The sequence below is a fragment of the Aotus nancymaae genome, unplaced genomic scaffold (genome assembly GCF_030222135.1).
Source record: "Aotus nancymaae isolate 86718 unplaced genomic scaffold, 86718_ANA_hifiasm-v0.15.2.pri h1tg000064l_1, whole genome shotgun sequence".
Lineage (NCBI taxonomy): Eukaryota > Metazoa > Chordata > Mammalia > Primates > Aotidae > Aotus > Aotus nancymaae.
The window spans coordinates 21,924,575-21,944,381 of record NW_026988479.1 but is presented as its reverse complement, the minus strand read 5'-3'; the positions used below and the strand labels follow the sequence as shown (position 1 = coordinate 21,944,381).

The following is a 19,807-nucleotide window of genomic DNA, read 5'->3' as shown; positions in this document are numbered from 1 at the left end:
TGACAAGGCTGAAAATGCTTTCTCCCACTGTCCTCTAAACTTTAGGAAAACAAATTGCTATTTTTATTTCCAATTGCCTCTCCCAGTGGGTGCACCCTGGGCACACAGCCCTTAAGAAATATCAGCAGCGACTGCTGTAACAGCACAACTTCAGCTCCTTGTTACAAAAAGCCTCTGGGTTGCAATAGGGAGCAAAGTAGTCAATATATTGGACTTGGACAGTACCCAAACAGCTATCACAATTCAGACCATGATTTCCGGCCCAATTCTGGAAAAGTATTTGCTTTCCAAGATAAAAATCTGTTTGGCAGAAAAGAAATGTTTATTTTAAAACAAAATCCATTTGGTTAATAATTATCCACCCAGTTTTAGGTTGCTTTCCTCAATTCTGTAAAGAAAATTTCCTACATTTCCTCTCCCAGTGATTGATGAAAAGTGGATTGAAACTTTGAGGAAGGAATCTGAAGAACCTATCCAAGTCCTCACTTCCCTATTTGATAATAGTTGCACCTCATGTCCTCTATTTTGCTTCCTGAATTAATTAGATAGTATAGTATGTAGGGAGTACGAACTAGATATTCATCAGAAGTTACAGAGATTTAAAATGGGTTACTAAAGTGCTGTATGTTGGCCTAATTTGAAAAATGATTCCACAACTATGGCCAACATGAACTAGAAGGCAGGTTATCTATCTGGGAAAATGAGGTTTTTACAAATTCTAAGTTAGAACACATTTGTCAACGAGTAGAAGCAATAAGTTACACGAGTGCATCTTTGGTTAAATAGAAGCTGATCTAATCACTAATTTGTAGTACCTTTTCAATGAAAACAAACAATTCCACTCCTCTGAGAGACCAGATTAGACATTTGTTTTGTTCTTCCCTATTATCCTGATGCCCTCTTTTCATCACAGTATTTCTTTACCCTTTAGTAAGTTGTTTTAAAGGTTGAGGACTACCAAGGGTGGAGGGAGGGCAGGGAAGCAATGTTGCAAATGAATTTTACTGATAAAATCAGCTTTTTCAGGTGCTTTCAAGTTGAAATAAATAGAGCTCTTATACCACCTACACAGTCTTCCCGCTTCTGTGAGTAGTCTTCCTTTTTTTTTTTTTTTCTCTTTAAATCATGAGACACAATTCTGGTTTCTCAGGAGATATATCAAGTTTCAATCAAACAATATAAAACCCAACCAAATAAAATCTGGTACAGCTCAACCACTGTAATAATATGGAAAGGCTAAGAATGCTGCTATTTAATCTTATGATTTCTCTGAACCTTTCCAATCATTTTGAGTTTCCCTGGGTTGCATAATCTAATAATGAAAACAAAATAAGGTTGTGAGATCTACCTTTTCTGTCTTTCCCTTTCTGATCTAAAGCTTGAAAATCTCTTTTCAATCTCTTCCCTTCAATTAATGAAACAGTTTCCCACCCCACTCCCATCCTGCCTGGAGACACAATTGCCATGGTTACCTGGATACCTTTTCTCAAAGAATATATGTAGTGGCAATTCGGCAATTTAGACGTCTCGGAGTATTGCACTTAGGAGCAGTAATGAGACCATTATGGAACTATTTGTAGTGAAAATACCATTGATGTTACAGTCTGAGATTAAAACTTTAATTTGTTTTCATTTACTCCTTTAAAGAGATAAGGATGAGGAGGTCGGTCTCTGTAGCTAAGTAGCAAGTTACTGACAGGAAATGTCATCCACTTGAGACATGGTGTTGGGGATTGCCTCTTTTTGAACACATGTCCATAAGGCCAAAAGAATAGACAGAATCACCCACCAATCCAATACAAAGTTAGCAGTAAAAGGCCAGTATGAAGAAGGGTGTATTTGGGAGCAAATGTTCCTCAATAGTGAATCCATGTGAGGGACCAGGAAAGATATTCAAGGATATTGTCTTCATTTTGTCTGAAAACAGTGCTTGTTTCAGTCAGCCGGATTTGGAACCTCTCATGTAATTCCTTACAGATTTTCTCTGGGGAAAGAATACTTTTCTCTGAGCTTATACTTTTTTGCTATAAAAAAAATTTAATGCATCTCTAAACCAGGGGTCTTAACATCAAGCCCATTCTAGAGAGTTGAAAGACGGTTAGCAAGTAATTTGAACTACTGATAATCAAAAGTGTGCCAAGATTACAATTTAAAGAAGACACATTAGAATTGAGTCAAGATTAACCCTATAATGTCATTTGCTTTCTTACAACCTCATAGGTAGAATGGGAGAGAAAAGGGTTTAGTTACAGCAAGAATGCTGAGAAATTCAATTAACTATGAGTACAGAAGCTAAAAGTACTGCTTATTACCATGTGCTCAACATTATGTGCCCGATTACTTTTTGAGTATGCATTTTTCTGTGAATTAGTACAAGGCCTTTTATTAAATAAACTTGATCTCTTGGAAAGGCAAACAGGAAACACACTAAATTTCCCATTCACATTCCCAAACAATATAATGTTTAGAGTGACTTAATAAAGAAATAAAACTCAATTCTATCAGAATCTCTGGATTGCAGTTCCATACCCTGTACTAAAAACATGTTGTGGATAGGTCAGAATTAAAAATTTAAAAATCAAACTATGTAAATACTAGATTTATGGATTTGTGTTTATTACCTAAGAATGAAGAAATAACATGGTTTGGAATTTTATATAGGAGAACATAGAAATATTCATAAATTTCAAGTTTTTAATATATATCACATTAATACTTATAATCTATAGGACAAAGATGATGAAAGAAACTAGAGTTTTCATGCGTTATTGGTGGGAATGGAACTAGTCCATTCTTTCTAGAGGATAACTCGATAATATGTATAAAAATGCCTATTTCTTCTACATAGACATTGTATTTCTAAGAATTTATCCTAAAGAAGTAATTGCACAAGTGCAACTAAAGGAGAGAAAGCAAAAAGACTCATCATAGCATCATTAGTTATAATCTGCACAAAACTGTAGACATCTTTAACTGCTTCTGTCCTTGAATATGACTTATTTCTGGTGGTATAAGGAAAAAAAAATTGTTCTGACAAATATTTGAAAAGATATTCACCAAATATATATATGTTATATATAACAATATATATAAAGTGCATATTACTGTGCTTTAGGTTCTAGGGTAGATGTGCAGAACATGCAGGATTGTTGCATAGGTACATCGGTACATACATGGCAATGTGGTTTGCTGCTGCTATCCCCATCACCTATATCTGGCATTTCTCCCCATGTTATCCCTCCCCAACTCCCTACCCCCTACTGTCTCTCCCCTAGTCCCCCACAACAGACCCCAGTGTGTGATGCTCCTCTCCCTGTGTCCATGTGTTCTCATTGTTCAACACCTGCCTATGAGTGAGAACATGTGGTATTTGATTATCTGTTCTTGTGTCAGTTTGATGAGAATGATGGTTTCCAGATTCATCCATGTCCCTACAAAGGACACGAACTCATCATTTTTTATGGCTGCATAGCATTCCATGGTGTATATGTGCCACGTTTTCCCTGTCCAGTCTATCATTGATGGGCATTTGGGTTGGTTCCAGGTCTTTGCTATTGTAAACAGTGCTGCAATGAACATACATGTGCATGCGTCTTTATGATAAAACAATTTATAATCCTTTGGATATATACCTAGTAATGGGATTGCTGGGTCAAATGGTATTTCTATTTCTAGGACCTTGAGGAACTGCCACACTGTCTTCCAAAATGGTTGAAGAAATTTACACTCCCACCAACTGTGTAAAAGTGTTCCTATTTCTCCACATCCTCTCCAGCATCTGTTGTCTCCAGATTTTTTAACGTTCACCATTCTAACTGGCGTGGGATGGTATCTCAATGTAGTTTTGATTTGCATTTCTCTAATGACCAGTGATGATGAGCATTTTTTCAAATGTTTTTTGGCCTCATACATGTCTTCTTATGAAAAGTGTCTGTTCATATCCTTCACCCACTTTTGAATGGGCTTGTTTGTTTTTTTTCTTGTAAATCTGTTTCAGATCTTTGTAGATTCTGGATACTAGCCCTTTGTCAGATGGGTAGATGGCAAAAATTTTTTCCCATTCTGTTGGTTGCTGGTTCATGCTAATGGTTGTTTCTTTTGCTGTGCAGAAGCTCTGGAGTTTAATTAGATCACATTTGTCTATTTTGGCTTTTTTTGCCAATGCTTTTGGTGTTTTAGTCATGAAGTCCTTGCTATGCCTATGTCCTGAATGGTTTTGCCTAGGTTTTCTTCTAGGGTTTTTATGGTATTAAGTCTTATGTTTAAGTCTTTAATCCATCTGGAGTTAATTTTAGTGTAAGGTGTCAGGAAGGGGTCCAGTTTCTGCTTTCTGCACATAGCTGGCCAGTTTTCCCAACACCATTTGTTAAACAGGGAATCCTTTCCCCATTGCTTATTTTTGTCAGGTTTGTCAAAGATCAGATGGTCGTAGATGTGTGGCATTGCCTCCGAGGACTCTGTTCTGTTCCATTGGTCTATTTCTGTTTATATAGCAGTACCATGCTGTTTTGATTACTGTAGCCTTATAGTATAGTTTGAAATCAAGTAGCCTGATACTCCAGCTTTGTTCTTTTTGCTTAGAATTGACTTGGCTATGCGGGCTCTCTTTCGGTTCCATATGAAATTTAAGGTGGTTTTTTCCAGTTCTGTGAACAAGGTCATTGGTACCTTGATGGGGATAATAATGAATCTATAAATTACTTTGGGCAGGCCTGGTGGTAATGAAATCTCTCAGCAATTGCTTGTTCATAAAGAATTTTATTTCTCCTTCACTTATGAAGCTTAGTTTGGCTGGATATGAAATTCTAGATTGAAAGTTCTTTTCTTTAAGGATGTTGAATATTGGCCCCCACTTTTCTGGCTTGTAGGGTTTCTGCTGAGAGATCCGCTGTGAGTCTGATGGGCTTCCCTTTGTGGGTAACCCGACCTTTCTCTCTGGCTGACCTTAGCATTTTTTTCCTTCATTTCAACCCTGGTGAATCTGACGATTATGTTCCTTGGGGTTGCTCTTCTTGAGGAATATCTTTGTGGTGTTCTCTGTATTTCCTGGACTTGAATATTGGCCTGCCTTGATAGGTTGTGGAAGTCCTCCTGGATAATATCCTTAAGAGTATTTTCCAGCTTGTAATCATTCTCTCTGTCGCATTCAGGTATACCTATCAAACGTAGATTAGGTCTTTTCACATAATCCCATATTTCTTGGAGGCTTTGTTCATTTCTTTTTAGTGTTTTTTCTCTAATCTTGCCTTCTTGCTTTATTTCTTTGAATTGATCTTCAATCTCTGGTATCCATTCTTCTGCTTGGTTGATTTGACTATTGAAATTTTTGTCTGCTTTATGAAGTTCTCATGTTGTATTTTTCAGCTCCATCAATTCATTTATATTCTTCTCTAAGCTGTTTATTCTCGTTAGCATTTCGTCAAACCTTTTATCAAGGTTCTTAGTTTCTTTGCATTGGTTTAGAACATGTTCTCTTAGTTCAGAGAATTTTGTTATTACCCCCTTTCTGAAGCCTGTTTCTGTCAATTCATCAGACTCATTCTCCATCCAGCCTTGTTCCCTTGGTGGTGAGGAGTTGTGATCCCTTGGAGGAGAGGTGTTCTGGTTTTGGGTGTTTTCATTCTTTTTGCACTGGTTTCTTCCCACCTTTGTGGATTTATCTACCTGTGGTCTTTGTGGTTGGTGACTTTCAGATGGGGTCTCTGAGTGGACATACTTTTTGTTGCTGATGAAGTTATTTCTTTCTGTTTTTTAGTTTTCCTCCTAATAGTCAAGCCCCTCTGCTGTAGGACTGCTGGAGGTCCACTCCATACCCTCCTTGCCTGAGGATCATCTGCAGTGGCTGCAGAACAATAAGGGTTGCTGCCAGTTTTTTCTTCTGTTATCTTTGTTCCAGAAGGATATCTACCAGATGTCAGCCTGAACTCTCCTTTATGATGTGTCTCTTTGGATATACTGGGGTCAGAGAGCTGCTTGAGGAGACTGTCTGTCCCTTATAGGAGCTCAATTGCTGAGCTGTGAGCTCCATTGTTCTGTTCAGAGCTGCTGGGCAGGTACATTGAAGTCTGCTGCAGCAGAACTCATAACCACCTTTTTTTTTTTTCCAGATGCTCTGTCCTAGGAAGGTGGGACTTTATTTATAAGCTCCTGAATGTGCTGCTACCTTTTTTCAGAGATGCCCTGCCCAGTGACGAGGTAACCTAGTCACAGTCTCTCAGTAGAGGCATTACTGAGCTGTCGTGGGCTCTGCTCTGCTGCTGTATGAACTTCCTTGTAGTTTTGTTTATAGAGGTATAGTTAGAGCTGCCTCTTTAATGGCTGTCTGCCTCAGTAATGGCAGACTGTCTCTGTAATGGCGGACTGCCTTGGTAGTGGCGGATTGCCTCGGTAATGGTGGACTGCCTCAGTAATGGTGGACTGCCTCAGTAATGGTGGACGCTGTTCCCCTCACAGAGCTGGACTGTCCTGGGTCCAACTGTGCTTGCTGTGAAACTCTCAATCTAGATCGTTTCAGATTGCTGGTCTTTGTGGGGTGGGACCTGCTGAGCCAGATCACCTGACTCCCTGTTTCAGCACCCAGAATAGGGGACTTTTTTTCAGTTGAATGGGTAACTCTGTCTCCTAGGCATTCCAGGCACCAGTTGAAATGGCCGCCTAGATTTCTGTGAGTTTTTGTGTGGAAACCCGCTGTGCCAGCTGAAACAGCTGTGCTGGAGACTCATGGTGCTTTTCTGCCCAGGAATCTCCTGGTCTGTGGGCAGTAAAAACTCATTTGGAAATGTGGTGATCACTCACCCTCTCTGTTCTTGCTGGGAACTGCACTTCAGAGCTGTTCTTATTTGGCCATCTTGGATCATCTCCACCAAATTGTTAACATGGTTATTTTTGGTGGGAGGAATCTGGATGATTTTTAATTTCTTCTTTGTACCTCTATTTATTACAATAAGCATGTATTAGTTTTACAATCGGGCAATAATTTAGCTGTTAAGCGTTGAACCGTGTTCTCCCCAAAATATGTTAAAGTCCTAACTCATAGTACCTCAGAATGTCATCTTATTTGAAACCAGTCTTTGCACATGTAATCAGCAAAATCAAGTTAAAATGAGGTCATACTGAATTAGAGTGGACCCTGATCCAATATGACTGATGTATTCATAAGAGAGACCCACAGGAAGAAGGTGGCCATGCAACTGGGGAGGCAGAGACTGGAGTGATGCAACTACAAGCCAAGAAATGCCAAGATTGGCAGCAAACACCAGAATCTGGAAGAAGCAATGAAAAGTTCTCCTCTATAGGTTTCAGAGGGTGCTTGGCTCTGCTAACACCTTGATTTCAGACTTCTAGTCCCCAGAACTGTAAAACACTAAATGTCTGTCATTTTAAGACACCTAGTTTGTGATACTTTGTTATGGGAGCCCTAAGAAACCAACACAAAAGCTATTTTAATTTGGCGAAGAAATTTCATTTGCTATTCAGTTGCTATAAAAGGCTCATGATTCTACCATGCCACACATGGAATAGCAAACTCCTCTATTAACTGTTCTGTATCCAATATAGTAATCTAAAATTGAATTAATTGTATTTAGAAAAAAAGAAGTGGAAACATTCTATTAGGTTGATGAAAAAGTAATTGCACCAACCTAATATTTCTTAGTTTTTCTGCAGATGATATAAATGCTGAAGTGGTTCTGAACACATCCCTAGGCAACAGAAGCATTTTTCAAGGGCCCCAAAGACTAATCCTTCTCTGAACCGTCATAAATATTATGAAGTATCCAGAGATCTGTCTTATTGATGGACTACTTTAAAGAATTTCAGGCCAGCTTGCTATAATTTTTATTTTTTCCCTCAACCATATTAAATATGGGTGTAACAATGAGCTGAAAGGAAAATTAGGTCCCAAGTGTTTTGGCATTTTTTCAATATCGAAGGTCAACCACATAGCAGTAAGCCAGAATGCTTTGTGAGCAGACATATGGCATTTGTTGGGGAGGAGAAAGGGTGGGAGGAGGAGTATCCTGTTTTCCAGCTGCCTTCTAAAGTCAGCCTTGATTTCTATAAAATCTTGTTGCATTTCATGTAGCCTCATAATTATTTTCTTTCTAAAATGGCCTTTGGTAATCTTGAGAACCAAGAAGATAAGTCTACAGAAAACTCATGCCTTCTGACTGTGCTAGATCTTCAGCAATGTAAAATTGAGGCTCTGATTGCACCATGGGTGAACAGATGTCCTAGTTCAGTACTAAAGTCTGAACACTAGAGCAAGGAACTACTCAACAAGGAATACTTCTAGGAGAAGGCTACAGCTTACGGAAAGTATGATACTAGGCTGAAGTCACTCATATTCTCTTTAGAGTAACTACACTATTACTAATTTAATAAAATCATACCTGTTTGGATGCTCATAAGATAGAGAATTCAGTGGAATGCAGCCAACTGTGCATGCATGGAGAGGATATGTATGCACCTAGCATGATCTGGAAGATAACTAAGGGACCAAGGATTGGTCAAGCACTTGGGCAGCTTCAAATGACAGAAACCCAATTCTAAAAAGTTTATACCAAGAAAAAGAAAATGAATTTTGTTGGGAAATCAACGGGTTGAGGTGGCATCCAGTCTCTAAAGGCTCATTAAATATGTGTCTGACACTGTGCTCCCTTTTTAGATCTGTTCTCCTTGGGCAGTAGCCTTATGTTTTGTTTTGTTTTTTTTTTTTTTCCTAGCAAATGTTCTTCCATCTGGACTTCTTCCATCTGGCCAGAACAAGTAGGTATAACTCCTGACTGGCATTCTTATGGTTCACAATCCAAAATGAAAGCAAAAAAAAAAAGGGAGAAAAACTCTCCTTTATCTGTGTCCATATACACATATTCCAGAGAAGTTCTCTGTTGGATTTAGAATAGTTGTTCACACTTGAGTCAACTATCCTGGCCAAGTAGATGTGGCACTCTGATCATCCAGGCCTGGATCTGCAGCCAGGAGGGCAGGGCACTGAGTCTTGTAACTCTATTAAGACAAAGTGGAGTGGCAGGATCAACATGGAGTTCTGCTATCAGAGACAGAGGACAGTGATGCAAGAAAGACAAACAGTAGATGCCCACAAGCATACTTTCATTCCCCAAATGCCAACTCCTCTTTTTGACCTAGACTTGAAACCTTTGTTTTACTCTTTGAGGTGACAACTACCATGTACTATATAAAAACTAGATGTAGATAGATACTATGTAAACATTCAAAGATTACAAATGGCTCAAACCTTGCAGAGCTGACAAAAAGCAATGATAAACCAAACTCTATAAACATGTAAATACAACTTGGTTGCAAAATAAAACTTGTACATGAACTGAGATTTAAATTAAGGAACAGTTAGGTATATATGTTGGGAAGTATAAGAACAGCTTATTTTTTAAAATCAAGCTATAAATAAATATAAAACAACATTGAAAAAAAGTCAAAAAGGCAACTCAATAATTTGGGGAAAAAATATAAATACTGAATGCATAGTTACAATCTTTCCTATTCAAGCAGAAATTCTATGTTTGGCCATTCAAAAATACTTTCTGTATGAAGTAGAAAGTCCAGTTCACCTCATAAATAGATACGGTCAGTGTTGCATTTTCCCCTTAAAGTGGAGTCTAGGCCACCAAAAAATTTGTCTTTTAGAAAAAACATTTATGAAGAATTATAAATGACTTACAAAACAAAAGCTGTGAATTTGTAGCAGTGTGGTTCTTAGAGATGAGGACTTACCATTCAAGCCATGGCAAAAGTTGAAGCCTAAGTTTGACTTCTGCCCATCACCCTCTTTCCCACTCGCAGGACCTAGAACTTGACTTACATGTGCTCAGGGTCCCACAGTTTGCCTCAGGCTAAGATTACATCATAAAGACCTTATCCCCTAGACCCTTTGGCTCCCTGAGGTAGTAGTATTTATTTTCTCCTTTTAGGTATCAACTTTTGAGGGAAAACTCCAGGTGATAAAGCTGTATTTCCAATTGGGAATCAAATAATCTTTTCACACCCTTTTAACCAGAGCCTCAGTTGGAACCACCTGGAGTCTGGACAGAATCATTTATGAAACAGGAAAGATTCAGGAGTCTTTTTCATAAAAAATAAAGTGTCTAAGACAAGGGAGTTAGCTTTCCAATATTCACATGTGTATTGTCTACTTAAAGGCCTAGCCTGAGCTCAGGGGTTCGAGACCAGCCTGGGCAACACGATGAAACCTCGTCTCTACTAAAATAGAAAAAATTAGCCGGGCATGGCAGTGTGCACCTGTAGTCCCAGTTACTCAGGAGGCTGGAGGCTGAGGCAGGAGAATTGATTGAACCTGGGAGGCGGAGGTTGCAGTGAACCGAGATGGCGCCACTGCACTCCAACCTGGGTGACAGAGCAAGACTCTGTCTCAAAAAAAAAAAAAAAAGCCTATATCTAACTAGTAGTTTTCCAATTTTTGAAAAATTAGAACATAAAATGATCAACTACAATTGTTTCATCCAGGCAATCTCTGTCAACATTTTGATATATGTCATTCAAGATTTTAATTTCCATGTAAACGTGAAATGTAAATATATTTTTTCACAGGAGTAATTTTATTTTATAACAAATATTTTATTACCTGATTTTTTAAATGCAATATAATTTTTTCACTTAAATGAATATTTCTTTAGCATCATTTTATTTCAAGTCGTCATGGCTGGGTATTGGGAAAAGTTTTCAATTAGCAATAATTGTGCCTCAGATAAATTTCATCGGCTACAATATTGCCACTGCAAAAAGCTTTAGCATCATTTTAATCTGTTGTAATCTGTTGTAAAACTCTAACATCATGTATGTAATGAAGATTTTAGTTTATTCCTTATTTTCTGCTACCATTAACAATTCTGGGATGACATAAAGTTTTATGCATATTTCCTTAGGCTCAATTCCTGGAGATATAATCGCTGGATCAAAGAGTTTGCAGACTCTTTTGGGCTTAGGTTGTTGGCAAATTGCCTTCCAGAAAGGAGTAGGAGTTTTCATTTTCTCTCATTGTCAACCAGAGTATCAGTACTTTGTAGAATTTCTGACTATTTGGGGTGGGGGATAATATTATCACCATGCATTTTCTCTTTAAAATCACATTTTTTTCACATTTAATATATCTGAAATTAGAGTACATCTTACAATAGATGGTGAGTTTATACTGTGTTGTAATTTAATGAATAGAATTTTTTCTTTTTTTATAGCACTTTAGGTATTAATAACAGCATACCCTATAACCAATAGTATGTTAGATTCTGTGAAATACGGTACCTCAACCTAAGCAATTTTACATTTTGGCCCAGTAAAATTTTTCCTTTCCACCCACAAGCTTCTGGGACCAGTTGCCCTTGCTAACTGCTTACAGACTGCTCAAAGTATGTAAATTCAATTCCACTTTTATTCAAGTCTCTCTGCATATGGCTCAGGGAATACAAAGACGAACATGACAGTGCTGAGAAAAACTTAATTAGGAAGGTCACTGCATAAAAACCATATAATAAATTTTTCCTCAAAACCTTTGTGGAACAAGGCAGGATATAAATAAATAAAAACATTATATATACAGAAGCCAAACAGACATAAATTTCAGATCATCTGTCCCACATTTACCCTCTGTTGTCGCAGATAACCAGGAGCCATACCAAGCGACCTGCAGCTCCTTGAAGACATCCTGTTCTCTAAGCGTCCATGAAGGTGTGACTGTGGCTCACTCTTGCTCAAAGAATGTCTCCTTTCCTCACGCTTTCACATGCCAACCCGTGCTCAGCCTTCAAACCTCAGAGCAGAGGCCACCTCCCTTGGCAAGCTGCTCTGACTCCATCTTTCCCTTTCTCTGCCTTCTGTCAAAAGCACCTCCATTCTGTGGTCCCACATTTCTTCCACAGTACTTAGTACTTAAGTAACCCCTTAATACCACATATCAGAGTAACCCACTGACAGACTGTAAGGAGTGAGGAGGTGGTGTGACATAAAGTGCAAAAGCAAGATGGCCCCAGCCCCATCCCAGCTCTGCTACTCACCACCTATCTTCGGGGAAGTTACTAGTAACCACATTTTTTTGAGACAGTCTCACTCTGTCACCCAGGCTGGAGTGCAATGGCGTGATACTGGCTCCCTCCAATCTCTGCCTCCCAGGTTCAAGTGATTCTCCTGCCTCAGCCTCCCTAGTAGCTGGGATTACAGTTGCACGCCACCATGCCCAGCTAATTTTGTATTTTTAGGAGAGATGGGGTTTCACCATGTTAGCCAGGCTGATCTCGAACTCCCAGCCACAGGTGATGTGCCCGCATTGGCCTCTCAAAGTGCTGGGATTACAGACGTGAGCCACCATGCCCAGCCTAGCAACCACTTTTAAATATCAATTATTTTTATCCATAGATGGAAGTTTATACTATCTAATTCAAAGGGTGGTTTGGGGGACTCTAATCAAGCATATGAAGCATTTAGTACAGAGAGTGTCCATTAGACAGCATTGAAAAAAAAAAAACAAAAAAAACACTGGCTCACTGGTTTGTCTCTCACAACAGACCAAGGACCTCAGGGAGGGCACAGAGTATGTCCTTTATCTCTATGATCCCCAGTTACCTGGCAAGGAGCAAAGTCTCAGTACAGGTGTGTTAGAGTGTTCACATAGTAAAACCAAGCCCACAGCCTTAGGGGCTAAAAGAAATGAGATGACGGGCTTCTCATTTGGCTCGGGGAGAGCTTTAGTGCTTTGTGCGTGTCCTCCTACTACCTCTCTGTACAGAGAGGTTCTGTTTGTTTGAGCCTAGTGATGTGAAAAGCAATCAGAAGGACTGTAAAAATCTCAATAGACCTGTCTTTTTTTTTTTTTTTTTTGAGAAACCATCCTTCATAACTGTCTACGGTTTTGTTTTGTTTTTTTCTTTTCCTGCTTACAAGGAGTCTTAAGGCTGATAACAAAAAGATAACAACATAGGTATTAGCAACCTCTGCATTAGTTCATTTCATTTACCTCTTATGCCCACTCAGAGGGGGAATGGATGATAATTTAGGCATCTGCTTAGGCAGCATGAGTGACCAGGACAAAGCATAATAATGGATGGGCACAATGCCTAGAATGATTATATCAAATGACTCCACTGCTTACAGTAGGAAATCTTTGCTTTCTTGAAACAAAGGATAGGGTTAAACTCTCAAAAGAATAAGGTACTGAGACACATCAGGAAGGTACCCTACCCCAAAATGTCAACATATGTGGCTCTGCTGATGCCAAAACTGATGGCAATAGAGCTTGCTTTCCTGATATGTTGTTCCTTGCTGGAATGCCATTGCATTTGACTATAGTAACAGCAACAGCTGTAGCTCCCATTTATTGAATACCTCCAATCTGTCAGGTACAGATATACTCCATCATTTAATTTTCCAAGCAATCCTATAAAATAGGTATATTCCCCATTATATAGGTAAGGAAAATGAGGCTTAGAAGTGTCATGACTTGCCTAAGTTGCTGGGGAAGATCAGAACTGGGAATCAAACCAAGCTCTATCTGATCCCAAGCCTATGCAGACCTCAGAAGTGAGGTCTCAAATCTGCTTAGCTTTAAGACTTGCTCTCTCCTCTAGCCATGTTTTCTGCCACCTTTTTCCAGACTTTACACTGAAGACATACCAAACTTCTTTTAGTTTCTCCAACATACTATGAGAACTTTTTTTCCTCTCTTTTCTTGCCCTCTTTACTTTCAATCTTCCTTTACCTGGCTCACACTTTGAGACCTCAGCTAAAATGCCACTTTAGGGAATGTATTTCCTGACAGCCTATCACCATCTCTACATATTGCTGGGTAGCCTTGCTAAATGCTTCCAGAGCTACTTGGCCTTCCCCCATGTTGGCATGGATTATATGGCACAATTATGTCTTAGATCATTATCTGTGTCCTTCATTAGACAGTGTCATAGTCCATTCAGGAGGCTATAATAAAATATCGTAAGCTGGGTAGCTTATAAACAGCATAAATTTATTTCCCCTAGTTCTGGAGGCTGGAAATTCCAAGGTTAAGGTGCTGGTGAATTTGGTGTCTGGTGAGAGCCTGTGTTCTGGCTCATAGACAGTGCCTTCTAGCTGTACCTCACATGATGGAAGGGATGAGGGTCTATCTGGAATCTATGTTGTAATGGCACTAATTCCATTGGTGAGGGCTCTGCCCTCATGATCTAGTCACCTCCCAAAGGCCCACCTCCTGATTCCATCACCTTGGGGGTTAGGATTTCAACACATGAATTTTGAGAGGCACAGATAGACTTTAAGTACTTTGAGGACTGATCTAAGTCTGTCTGATTTACTGTTGTATCTTCAATGCCTAGAAACTTATATAAGTTCAATACCTAATAGTAGTGAAAATAAATAAATGCATAACAGAATCAATGGTAACTGGTGGAGTAAGAAGGCTTTGCAGTAGAAGAGTGATAATTTCCCATCTATTTTTTCATACCAAAGGCAAATTTATCTTATCCATATTAGATTCAGATTACCCCTATCTATTTACGGACATTATCAATTGATGATTTGGAAGAATGTGCTTTATGTTGTTAGAATAATAGTCCTGGTTCACCTCAGCAACACCTTTCAATTAAAAAAAAACTGTTTGTTCTCTGATTTCTCTTTCAACTTTGAGGAAATTGGATACAACTTTCAAATATTTAGTTTCAAATTTTAAGCTACAGCTACACATAGAAAAGTTACAGGTATATTCATTGAGGCCAAAGCCTCCCCAGGCACCCAACATATGCTTTTTTTTTTCTTTTTTTTTTTTTTTTTGCTTATGGAAATTTACCTCTTCTGATTCCAGGGCACCTCAGAACTTCCATTTGTCACAATAGGTCATATATTCTTAAATGGATCTAATTTTGTTTCTCTCTGGATGCTTGGTAATCTCCGTGAAGCAGAAATTTCAGAATAAAGTTAGGTGGCTCTTAATGGTTCCCAAATGTGGTTGATAATAGGTTTTACTTTTTCCTCTTGTTTTTCTTTTTTTTTTCTCAACAATCAGGCACCATAGCCAAAATACTTATCTGAGAGAGAATGGGAAGAAAAACTCCCTAATAATCATTTTTAAAATCTTTTGACTTTTAAAAGAAATAATTAAGGTACAGCTTTGACCTGCTCTGTGATCAGAGGATTGGGTTCCCTGGATACAAACTTTATGCTATTCTACTTAACCAAAGAGCAACTTGGGCATTTATCCAGGGTACTCCTCAAGGATCCAATATGTTAATTGAAAAAAAAATCTTAGGAAATAACTTTACAAGCAAACAATTCATCCAACTGGAAACACATGGGATTATTTTCCAATCTCTGTTCCTTGAAATCTCAGCTGCTGAAGCAAAGGATATTAAAAAAAAAAAAAAAAGAATTTCTCAAAGAGCAAACAGAATTAGTTACAATTCCAAGGTAGAATACAATCAGCTTTAATTAAAACAGCATACAATATAATTCCCATGTGGATATTTTAGCATACTTAGTGCTGTTACAGGTGAAGAAACACTGTTTTCTAGGCTGTCTTTCCAGATTCTCAAGGCTTCTTTGACACCTTCACATCTGGATGATCTCTGCTGAATATAGCTTTCTCCTCCTGCCCCTTGCTCAAGGAAGTCTTTTTGATTCACTGCAGCATTTGGTATCTCTCTGCACATACTAGGTGGTTAGTTTTCCTTTTTTCTCTGCTCTGCGACCTTATTTATTATGAAGGTATAAACCTTTATATACATCACAAATGGATGTATATAAAGAAGAACTCAGCTGGGAGAAGATTCAGCCACCTGGGCCACTAGGCTCTTCAGTCTCTTCATGAAATCTATTGTCCGAAGATCTATGTATTAGTCTGTTCTCATGCTGCTAATAAAGACATACCCAAGACTAGTTAATTTATAAAGGAAAGAGGTTTAATGGACTCACAGTTCCACATGGCTGGGGAAGGAAACCTCACAGTCATGGCAGAGGGCAAAGGAGAAGCAAAGGCACGTCTTACATGGTGGCAGACAAGAAAAAGTGCCAAACAAAAGGGGGAAAAGGTCCTTTTGAAATCATGAGATCTCCTGAGAACTCACTCACTATCACCAGAAAGGCAGTATTGGGGTAACCACACCTATGATTCAATTACCTCCCACTGTGCACCTCCTGTGACATGTGAGGATTATGGGAACTACCATTCAAGATGAGATTTGGGTGAGGACAGAGCCAAACCATATCAATTTAATATCTCAGGTAATTCAGATCATCCCTTAAAACCAGGATAAAAAGCTGAAGGACAGGCTGATAACTTGATAAACCCTAGAATACAATAGGCCTTGAATTTGAGAATTCCAGTTCCCTGGAGATGATTTTAACCTAATTTAAGGAAAACAAACAAACAAACAAAAAGAAGTGATGTGTTGTGAATAGTTAACAAATGGGTGGGCCAATATAAACAATTCAGTTCAAACATACTAAGGAAGGTTCAGAGTTTGAAATTCTCCTGGTGCTTCAGGAAGAATGATAGGAAACATTACAGATTGTTTCTGATGACCAGACATGGATTTGCTGCTGGAGGTTGGGGGAAAAATGTCTGGATTTATCCATTCACTCACACATGTGCATGTATATACACATATACCCATGCATGCACTGACACACAATTATCTTCTAAATTAGTCTTCTAAATTATATAGGAAAGTAATTTCTTTATTAGTTATTAAGAGGTGTTTTCTATTTAAAGTCAACTCACTATAAACTATGGTATGGAAAGAATAAGCTAAGGTGGGGCTAATTAGAACCCATAGATATTTCTCAAACCCCACTTTGGACAATTTCAGTCCTTTCTACCCTCCACCCAGGTTACCCCCAGGTTTTTCCCATATCTGCTAATAAGATGCCAAAAGTGGCCTAAATTTTCCTCACAATGCCTCTTGTTTACCTTTGGCTAGAGTTGCTAGGAATAATGAAATGCCTCAAAAGCCAAGAAAGAAGGAAGATGACATCTGAGTAAATCTCTCTAGGCAAACAAGCTACCCTTGAATCTTTGAATTGGTACTATAGGTACCCTTGACTTTAGTTAAGTTGATCAAAAAAGCACTGCCCATTTAGAAAGAAGAGATTATTGAGAGAGGGCTCTTTTTCTGGACATTTCCAAGGAGGCCTGTTGTGAGCTAGCATTCTTAAGAAATGTTGTCTCAAACCTGCAGGGAGGTCAGCAATCTTCTTACCTCAATTTCCCATTGTGTAGCAGAAGAATAACGAGCAGGTTGGATCTGCTCTCAGAAACACTAAGATGGGAAACAAAAGCATGCCCACATAAAACATTTTCATCACATTGTCACTTGCCAATGTATTATTGCAGAAGGCTCTGGCTTGGGTTACAGAGATATCACTTTCTCCTCCTTTCAGCTATAGTCATTGAGAAGAGCACTAAAAAAAAAAGGATCCTTTGCACAATAGTGGACAAAATGTTCAGGCTAGTTTGGCAAGGTCAAATGAACACCAGTTAGAATTTACATTCACTTGTGTGAGGAGGGCTTTATGTCTGGAAAAGGACTTAATTATAATATAGTGAGCAACTAAACTTTTGCAAGTTAAAAGTAATAATAGCATGTGGTATTTGCTGAGCACTCTCCTGGATGTTCAGCTATAGCCAAGAGACTGATTTCTGCATTCCAAAAAGAGAGAGGGGCGTAAGAATACATAAAAAAGAAATTTTAGACATAAAATTCTAATATCAACAAAGAGAAATGAGCTTGGGCTTCAACAAGAATGAGAGCATCAGGGTTCAGGAGAAACCACAATGTCAGTGAATCCCAGTACAAACCTCTTCTTTTGCATTTTCAATTCATATTTTCTTATCCTCTGAGTTGACAATTCATGTCCACCTAACCCCACTGCCCTTCTTGTGGATGGTGGAGAGAAAAGATTACCACCTTGACCTGGGAAACCTATTAAAAACAGGCTGGTCAATTCTCCCTCTTCAGTTCAGTTCAGTTTCCTCACCATACTCAACACAGTTCAGTGTGGGGTATGGTGACTTAGAGGTGTCCTTCAGATTTCCAAGTGGAGATGGCATATAGAGAGTTGGAGTTTGGGGAAGAGATTTGATCTAAAAAAATATAAACCTGAAAAGGGCCAATAAATGGATGGGATTTAAAATCATGAAAATGGATGAAATCACCAAAGGAATAAGTGCAAAGGTTCAGAAGAAAAGCTGTCACAGGAGCTGAGCTTGAGGCACAAGTGAAAAAAGACATGTTCCTCAGGAAACCAACCCCAAGCCTTGACCAATATGTGGAAGCACAGCAGATAGTGTGATGAGTTTTACATTTCAGCTTTGGGGACATGAAGAAGGTATGACTATGAGATCTCATCTTCTGAACCATGTAATGGCTGCCCGGAGTTCTGTCTGAGGAAGGTTCTGAGACCATGTCTAGGTTAAATGGTGAAGAAAGTCGCAGTCATTTAGTGATGTGTGCTAGAGGTGTGACAAGAGTGATAGCATGAGGCAGCATCAGATATCCACCACTCTTTGTCTGCAGGAATAGCCATAAGCTTAAGGATAGATGGCAAGTGTGTTTAGAGAGTTCATTGAATGCTTTTGACTTGCTGCAAATTAATCTGTCTGATTTCTAGTAAAAATACTATATGATCTGTTACTGAAATTGTCTTATATGTGCAAGAAAGATTTTATTGCTCTAGAGCCACTAGCATGTGTTGGATTTAAGTGTATGAAAGGGAACAATGAAGGAAGAAGAGAGAGAAAAGTCAAAACCTAAGGCAAAGAGTGGACTTTCAGCTATGGCTCTGGCTAAAAGAAAGTTGGGTAAATCCTTTTCCCAAAATGCAATGATAGAACTGGGAAAATTTGGAAACTTCAACTATTTGTGCTCTGGAAATCAACCAAAGGCATACAACAACCTGAGAAGTGTTTGTCCTTTAAAAATCATGGGACACCACTCAGGAACAGTGGGAATCTGAGATGTTCTGACCTAGGGCTCCTTCCATCCACCTCAGCCCAGCCTATAGGTTCTGCCAAGGTACAGCAAGCCATGATGACCAGTAGCTTCTCTGTAGATGTTGAAGGAGACTCAACCAGTTTGAAGAGCTGGGCATTGCAGATACCAAGCAAAGTTGCCAGTAAAATCTTGGATGGGAGTGAGTTGGGAAGGCCATCAGCTCCACCAGCCTGAAGTTGCAGTTGTGGTCAGAGATAGCACATTACTGGCTGAGGCTGTGAATATGGTCAGTGGAGACTGAAGAGACACTAGCCCTTTACATGCTTCTGGTTAATCCAAAGTCTGAATGCATGTGCATAGGATACTCAAACGGGTCTAGCAGATACCAGACTCAGGGGAGCTTTAAAAAAATCTGAACTTTGTATATGCTCCTCTACCTGGGAATAGGTGAAAAAGAGCAAAGGATGGAAATCTTAGTGGTTTAAGGTGTTTGAACATAAATGATGTTCAATTATGAGCTGAGCACTAAGGCTATACAGACACAGGAGCAACCTGTAGCAAGCCAAATTTAAAAATAAAATCAGGAAGTTATAAAAATTATAAAAATATAATTTATAAGATTATAAAAATAAATTATAAAAATAAAATATAACTATTTATATTTTAAACTATCATAGGCATTACTAGCCTAGGGGAAACAAATTTCACAAATTTAGTCCAGGCAAGTTACAAACAAAATACTAGCAACAACTACCATCAAGGGAAATAAATATCAGAATTCAGAGTAGTTGCACTGTGTTATCTTAAATATCTCATTTTTAGGAAAAGAAAGTGTGGCCCATTCTCAA

At 38.7% G+C, this 19,807-nt stretch overlaps 1 protein-coding gene and 1 pseudogene across 17 annotated transcripts in view; one reads left to right on the top strand and one right to left on the bottom strand.

The window, feature by feature from the left end:
• Positions 1–19,807, top strand: part of PPP2R2B (protein phosphatase 2 regulatory subunit Bbeta) — a 478,247-nt gene that overhangs the window by 126,275 nt on the left and 332,165 nt on the right. For 7 of the 17 annotated variants that reach the window (XM_012456750.3, XM_064366483.1, XM_064366490.1 and 4 more), the window contains one exon: positions 8,724–8,766. The exons of 8 other annotated variants lie outside the window; for them this stretch is intronic. In XM_012456750.3, the coding sequence (XP_012312173.1) occupies positions 8,724–8,766 (43 nt within the window). Of the gene's footprint in view, positions 1–6,107; positions 6,196–8,723; positions 8,767–19,807 lie in introns of all 17 variants that reach the window. 2 more of the 17 variants (XM_064366487.1, XM_064366486.1) reach the window with 1 other exon arrangement.
• Positions 10,653–10,781, bottom strand: LOC135270693 (U4 spliceosomal RNA; annotated as a pseudogene).